Source organism: Berghia stephanieae, chromosome 2 (genome assembly GCF_034508935.2).
Source record: "Berghia stephanieae isolate SIO BIC M18660-M18661 chromosome 2, UCSD_Bste_1.3, whole genome shotgun sequence".
Classification (NCBI taxonomy): domain Eukaryota; kingdom Metazoa; phylum Mollusca; class Gastropoda; order Nudibranchia; family Aeolidiidae; genus Berghia; species Berghia stephanieae.
Genome location: NC_088361.1, coordinates 102,637,075 through 102,645,210, shown reverse-complemented (window position 1 = coordinate 102,645,210; position 8,136 = coordinate 102,637,075). Strand labels below are relative to the sequence as shown.

General features: G+C 40.5%; 1 protein-coding gene across 2 annotated transcripts in view; it reads right to left on the bottom strand.

The window, feature by feature from the left end:
• Nucleotides 1-456: 456 nt before the first annotated feature.
• LOC144963802 (uncharacterized) overlaps nt 457-8,136 on the bottom strand; it is an 8,328-nt gene continuing 648 nt past the window's right edge. Inside the window, exons 2-5 of one of the 2 annotated variants that reach the window (XM_078897739.1) lie at nt 7,403-8,042; nt 4,197-4,289; nt 2,167-2,265; nt 457-672 (exon numbers count right to left, since the gene is read on the bottom strand). In XM_078897739.1, coding sequence (XP_078753865.1) covers nt 644-672; nt 2,167-2,265; nt 4,197-4,289; nt 7,403-7,541 — 360 coding nt within the window. In that variant the 5' untranslated portion in view covers nt 7,542-8,042 and the 3' untranslated portion in view covers nt 457-643. Of the gene's footprint in view, nt 673-2,166; nt 2,266-4,196; nt 4,290-7,402; nt 8,074-8,136 lie in introns of those variants that run through there. The other variant, XM_078897740.1, reaches the window with a different exon arrangement.

The window sequence follows — 8,136 nt, the reverse complement described above, 5'->3', positions numbered from 1 at the left end:
ATGAGTTCCTGGCCGTTAACAGCGTTGTTCCTGTCGAATAAAAATGTAACATCGCCTAACAGGCGTCATGTCTCGTTCTTCGCGTTACATGTTGCTGCTGGTGAGGGCCTCTTTGTTAGTGGATATTGCACTATATAAAAGCTCAAGTTTTTGTTTGTTTTTCTTCTTCTCCAACACATCTTATTCAATTCATTGGTTAATCCAGTCCAGGTCATACAGCCATCTCAATACTCTTCAACAGTCGTAACACTTCCTTCCTAATGACGCATGGTAACTTAGTAACACTGGCTCTAAACTATCGGAACAATGGTGGACGCCCGTATGAAATATTTCCCCGGCGAGCATAAAAGCGTATCCAGAGGAAAAAAACCCCCATAAATTTGATCATGTTTTGACTTTTACACATTCTGATCACAAGGCATATGAAAAGTTCCAGCCAGCATGAAGAATAAAAAGTAATGATTTTCTTTGTTTAGAACCACGATGGCCGCCGTTGCCAGGCGACGTGACATCAGACTATTGGATCCAATTGGTCAGATTAAAACTCTGGACGATGTGTGCGTCTTTACAACAATATCAGGTCTTTGCATTTTTAGCGTCCATTTTTGTGGTGAGCCATTTTTCTTTGTAACAACCCTGCTTGTCAGACCTCTAGCGCACAGCACGTACCACCTGAAATTGATCACAAAACGCATTGAGCTTAAAATAAAACGCAAATGGGAAGCAGACGTCGCGACGTCACACATTCATTCCTCTCTTCCTGTTCAAAATTCATAGGAAAGTGTGTAACCATTCCTCATGAGGACTAAGAATGAATAGGTTACATATTGAATTATAAGTTGGCATTACTAGTTTAGTGGCAGGATATATATAATCATATTGAGGGTGGCGTGGCTCAGCGGTACGGTCTTTGCTTCGTACCCAAAAGGTACCGAGTTCGATCACCCGCCGCTGCGCTGTGTGGGCTTGAGCAAGTCACCTCGCTCTAGCTCAAGTTGAGGCGCTGCACTGCGGCTGACGCCTGGGTTATTCAAGTCTTTCTCTTGGAATAGACCCTAGATACAAATTTCCTCTATGGGATGAATAAAGGGAATTTCATAATTATTTTTTTTTAGTATTCTTATGGTTATAAAGCGTAAAATAGCGATATGGGTGATCTTTATTGACAACCAGCATTTATTTAGGTTGAAAAATAAAACGCCATGATTCTAAAACCAGAAACTCAGTTGCACAAACTATGCATTCAATCCAGTCTTCCGGACGGCGGTTTCACACTTCCAATGAGATTGGAAGCAGTTTTTGACGTAAAACTATTGTTCCCTATTTACACTTGCTGGGTTTCAAATACAATGTAACGTTTTCTGGGTGTCGATTCAAGTGTAAAGCACAATAGTTGTAAATATAGCACGAAGTAGACTGGGAATCGTATAAACTGTAAATAATACTCATCTTTCTCACCGCCTTCTCCTCCTTCTGTTATGTGGTCTAGTGGTTTTCGGATCGGAAGGTCCTGGGTTCGAGCCTCGCTCGGCGCATAGTTGAGTCGGAAGAAGCTCTGTACTCACATTTTCTCACCGTACTCAGGTGCATGGCCGTTAACAACGTGTTCCCTGTCGGGGAAAAATGTAATATCGCCTTACAGGCGTCATGTCTCGTTCTACGCGTTACGTGTTGCTGTTGGTCAGGGACCCTTTGTAAAGCGCTTTGAGCACGTTTAGTGAATAATGCGCTATTTAAAAGGTCAAGTTTTTTTTTTTCTCTAACACATCTTATTCAATTCATTCTTTCTTTCCCTTTTGCCTTTTGATTTCCTTATCTTCAAAGTAATGCTATGCATATCAAAGAAATCTTATCATATTCTTTACATCATCATCATCATTGCCTTTTTCACCCTGGGTCAGGGTATAGGCCACAGACAAACAGTTTCCATCCTTCTCTATCCTGAGCTAACAAGCTAAAAAAAGGATTTGGTTTATCCGTCTGCGTTTCTCTAACGGTTTGAGTTTAACGGAAAGGGGCGTTAACCCTTTGCCAACCCCCAACCAGGTGACTCAAAGACCTTTTACGACACACTGGCTTGGCGTTGGGCTATTCTTGACACCACACGGGGATTTCTTTACATAATCAGTGATAAATTCATGAATACAAGTTAAAGGGCAAACGTACATCCATGGCATATACCCTCATCCCTGATTTGATTCAAAGGGCAATAGCTCTCCTGACATTGGGTACCAAATTTATTTTGTCCATAGCCACCGTCACACACTGGAAATAAATAGAGAAATAAATAAAGTTGCATGTTTTCTTTTATTTTGCCCATTTCAATGGGTTTACCATGTTCAATGAGATTCAATATCGATGGTCGGCAGATCAAACCTCCAAACCTCTGAAGTCTCGATTTTCACGATCGGCGGATCAAACCTCTGAAGTCTCGATTTTCACGATCGGCGGATCGAACCTCCGAAGTCTCGATTTTCACGATCGGCGGATCGAACCTCTGAAGTCTCGATTTTCACGATCGCCGGATCAAACCTCTGAAGTCTACATACGAGATTTGCGCACCATGTTTTGTTTAATTTTGGGCGGATCAGACCTCTGATGTCTGAAGATCGTGTCTTCAGAGGTTTGATCCGCCGACCATCGATGTGCTTCTTATATTCCCCAGACAGGTGATGTGGAACCATTTTTCCATTTCGGACAGCACAAGTTGCACTTTAAAAGTTGAGCTTTTACATAGGGCAATATCCACTAAATGTGCTCAAAGCGCTTTTTATCAAGGGATCCCTGGTCAACAGCAACACTTATCATGTATACGAGATATGACGCCTGTTAAGCGATATTGCAATTTTTTTCAGACAGAGGCAACGCTGTTAATGGCCAGGTACTCATTTTGCACCTGAGTACAATGAGAGAATGTGTGTAAAGAACCTTTTCCAAGGACCGAGCGAGGCTCGAAATGATCAGAATGAGAAAATTTACGTTTTTAAAGGTTTAACCGAATGATGCTAAATCTCTTTGCGGCTATGTGGCCTAATGGTATGGCACTCTCCTTTGGACCAGAAATTCTAGGGTTCGAATCGGGCTCTGAGAGGCGCATTGTTGAGTCCTTTGAAAAGACTAATTAATTTACTCACATTCTCTCATCGTGCTCGGGTGTAAAATGAGAACTTGATTGTTAACAGCGTTGTCTCTGTCGAAAAGAAAATGCACTTGTTGTGTCTCGTCGTACATGTCAAGTGTTGCTGTTGTCTAGGGACCCCATGTAAAGCGTTTTATCAGTAGTTTAGTGTATACAAATGCTCGATTTTTATTTTTACTCATCTTTTGTTTTGCATTGAGGGTCCTTTTGGGGCTAAAGGAAGCGCGGGAGGCCAGGATAGTCTCAAGACACAGCAGACTGAATGGGGAAAACAGCCACTGGGGTTGGAAGAATGGCACAGATGAAAACCAGAAAGTCTGGCTGTTCAGGAGGTCACGTCCTCATGAATCCGCCTTAACCCTTTCAGCGCCATTGGCCACACTGTGCAGCCAGAGCAGAATTTGTTCTACTGACCAATGGCCTCACGGTGCAACTGGTCTTGAAAGGCAAAAAAAAAAAATAAATAATGTAATCCAATCCTACTTTCTACAAAAGTACTATAGATTGAACCAATGGTATCATTTCTTTCAGCAGAACATTCAATTGGCCATAGGGGAGGTATTTTAATTGAGATTTTGCACCGAATTCGAATGTTGCTTTGTCTTAGTTTGTCATTCTCATGCTGCCTCAATCAGGTGTCAGCCATTTTGTGAACGAAATGCGAATATAGCCTCAGCGCTGAAAGAGTTAAAGTAGAGGAAGTGAAGAAGAAGAAGAATTCTCTTCAATGAAGGTATCGTTCTTTTTTAGAAATTAATGAGCAAAAATGAATATAACATCTTCAAACAAAAAAGAACAAAATATCAAATACGAAACGTTTTGGACTCAAAACCCTTCTTTAGCCAACAACAATACTTAACATGTAGGACGAGACATTGCAATTTTTATTGTTCCGACAGTGACAACGCTGTTAATGGCCAGATACTCACTGTGAGAGAATGTGAGGACTCGACTATGTCCTTCTCGAACCCATGAACTTTGGAGTCGAAGGAGAGTGTCACTACATGACCGATATATAACCGCGCACTAAATTGGTGTAATGGTAAAAACAACTTACAGAATTTGTTACAGAAAATCCCACCTCTTGGAGTGTGGAGGGTGAACAGGACGGAAAATATTTCACAGATGAGCGTGTTCTCTTCAAGACAGCCTGTATGGTAAAGAAACAAACAAAAGTACAATCAAAGACAACATCGTATTGTAAAGGGCAGCGGCGTGGCTCAGCGGTACGGTCTTTGCTGCTGTACTCTGGAAAAAAAAAAAACTCGTATATAAAAATTTGGCCAGAAAGCTCGACCTTCAAATATCGATCGATTTAAACGACCTTGTTCTTAGCATACACTCGCAATCCTAAGACCCTGCGAGGACCCAGATTTGAGAGTTTTTACCAAGATGGGGCTCATTTAAATCGATCGATATTTGAAGGGCGAGTTTTCTGGCCAAAGTTTTAGAAAGGTACGTGTTTTTTTCCAGTTTATAGCACTCAGCTGGTTCAACATAACATCACTATATCGTATGGTATCGTTTAAGTAAGAGATAGAGCCTTGAAGACATTGAAAAGCTCTTTGAAAGTTAACACATCGATAACATTTTTTCAAAGCCATAAAAATACAGGTTAATTGTAAATTTGGCAATTTTCGATCCATATCGCTGTTTCATCGAAGTACCAGGAATGAGAGTTTTTGGTTGATCCATATCGCTGTTTCATCGAAGTACCAGGAATGAGATTTTTTGGTCGATCCATATCGCTGTTTCATCGAAGTACCAGGTATGAGAGATTTTGGCAAGATGAGAATCAATCATATAGATGTACGGCTATGTGATCTAGTGGTATGACACTCGCTTTCGAATCGGAAGGTCCTTTGGTTCGAGTCTCGCTCGGTGCATAGTTGAGTCCTTGGAAAAGACTCTTTACTCACATTCTCTCACCGTACTTAGGTGTAAAATGGGTGCCTGACCGTCAGTAGAGTTGTCTTTGTCCGGAAAATTGTAATATTGCCTAATAGGGGCCATGTGCCGTCCTTCATGTTAAATGTTGCTGTTGACCAGGGACCCCTTGTAAAGCGCGTTGAGCACATTTATTGGACATTGCGCTTTATAAAAGCTCAATTTTTTTTTTAAAGATGGATATTTCAAGGACAAGTTTTTTGGCCAACCATATTCTTTAAAGTGTTTTTATCCAGATTACGTTACGACAGAATTGAGAAAAACGGGAATTGTCTCTTAAATTACATTTTTTGAAAATCTTAAATTGCTTTTTTTTCTGTGTTTTTGAATTTAGACTCAATTGTCTTCATCTCGTCCACTCCGACATAGTACCAAATTGACGTTAAGGGTCACATTATAATATATATATACAAAACGGTATAAAGTGTGGATGAGCCTGGTGCCAAAAATAAATAAAGTGAACAGGGGAAAAGAACGGCAGAGTCACTTTCACGTTTTAGATAGATGGGTGGGGGGTTTGTGGGGTGGGTGGGTGGGGGGTTACATACATAAGTATATTTAATTTATCTTTCAGAGAGATGTTTTATCATTCAGCATTTTTGATAATAAGATGCATTTATATTGAAAAGCATTAATTAAGAAAGAATTGTTCATATATTCAAATGTTGTTTTCAAATTTGACAAATGAAATTTTTTCTAAAAATTTAAATGTGACTCTGCCGTTTTATCCCCTTTGCTCTTCAAATCTTTAATTTAAATAATTAGATATAAAAGTTAGATTTTAGTTTTGGTATGTTTATTCTCCAAATAAGGCGTGGCTCAGCGGTACGGTCTTTGCTTCGTATCCGAAAGGTACTGAGTTCGACCAGAAGCCGCTGTGCTGTGTGTGGCCTTGAGCAAGTCACCTCGCCTTAGCTCAGTTTGAGGCGCTGCACTGCGGCTGACGCCTGGGTTATTCCAGTCTTCCTGTGGAGTAGACTCAAGAGACGAATTTCCCCTATGGGATGAATAAAGGAATTACATTTTTTTCTTGTTAAACATAAACATTTTATTTTTTTAAAAACTTGACTCAGGCCTCATATTTGTGACAAACTTGAGCTTTTATATAGCGCAATATCCACTAAACGTGCTCAAAGCGCTTTACAAGGGGTCCCTGGCCAACAGCAACACATCACATTATGTAGGACGAGACATGACGCCTGTCAGGCGATATTACACATTTTTGGGAAAGACAACGCTGTTAACGGCCATGTACTCATTTTACACCTGAGTACGGTGAGAGAATGTGAGTAAAGAGCCTTCTCCAAGGACTCAACTATGCGCCGAGCGAGGATCGAACCCAGGACCGTCCGATCCGAAAGCGAGTGTCATACCACTAGACCATATAGCCGCACAACAAGTTTGTGGAGCTAAGTGTTCTTGTGGTATGACACTCGCCCTCGAATCAGAAGGTCCATGTCCGAGTCCCGCTCTAAGGGGCTCATAGATGCGTCCTCGGTAAAAGCTCTTTATTTATATTCTCTCACCGTGCTCAGGTATAAAATGAATACCTAGTTGTTAATAACAGCATAGTCTCTGTCGGAAAAAAATTGTAATATCGCCTAACAAGCCCCATGTCTTGTCCAAAATGTTAAGTGTTGCTGTTAGTTAGGCCCCTTTGCAAAGCGCCATGAGAACGTTTACCGGATATTGCCCTATATTAAAGCCGAAGTTTTTTTTAAATATATGTAATATCGCCTAACAGACCTCATGTCTCGTCATGCATTGCTGTTGGTTAGGTACCTATTGTAGAGCGCATAGAGTGTGTCAGTGTACATTGCGTTATAAAAATGTTCGATGTTTAAAAGAAATTCTACTTGACCCCAAGCTCATTATGAGGAAATACAGTTTTGAACCAATGGGCATGATCTATATTAACTTTGCACGTGCTCGAGGTCATTGGCAAATTGCAAAATGTGCTCAAAGTGACCTACATAGTGAAACGTGTTCACAGATTTTGAAATATCTCATATCACGATTGGTCATTGTCTTAAGCTTGACACATGGGTATGCTTACAACTTTCATAAACAAAGCAGCGTGTTTACATTTGTTCAGAAATGTCCAATCGTTGTACAGCAACAAATCACGTGATTGATGACTCGGTTGGAAGAAAACATGAAAATGGATCGCTCCCATTGGCCACGTAAGTGCAGCGCCGCAAACTGAGCTAAGGCGAGGTGACTTGCTCAAGGCAGAGGGTTTTCGAACTAGAGTACCTTTCGGGTACGAAGCAAAGACCAACCCGCTGAGCCACGCTGCCCGGATAAATGACTTACCCCCGTTGATGAACATGTCTGCCAGAGTCGTACAAGTCTCTTCCGGAAGCAGCTGGGAATCTATCTCTTTGACCAACACGAGAAAGCAGCAAAGAACCAAGAATAAAGACGAAGAATATATTCCACGAATGTCCATCATTTTTTCTGCCGGAATTTGTCACCAAAAATAAACAAAAACACACAGAATTTCAACGTAGATTATCCAGTTTCTGAACTATTTGTAACATTTTGGTACATTCTATTATAGTTATATATAGATAGTTTGCGCTTGGCTAAGAAGCTAAGATCATTGCTATCCGGAAGTATAACGGACCAACACACAAAACTATGCGTAACCATGAACGTTTATAGTCTTGTTAATACAGTTGAGTGAGAATAAACGTGGATGGCAAAAAAAAAAAAAAAAACACCCAACAAAAAACAATAATAAAGACCTGATAACGTGATCTTCGTTCTATTTATAGTAAGTCTTGTGTTTATTTTAAAAGACAAAATATTTTATCTTCAAAGTCTTGAATCTTGGAACTTTAATATAAGTGGCACGCCAAGCCATTCTGGTGTTATCAAACTAGGAGACGAACCTTGGAATTTAAGTCAATGTGATAAATTGGTCAGCAGGACACAGGTGTTAGATAGAAATCTGAAACAGTGCCAGGCAAAGTTGATGAAAATACAAGATAAAAAAAACCATCCCAAAAAATCAGTCGCCCTCGACTGGGGATCGAACCTCAGAT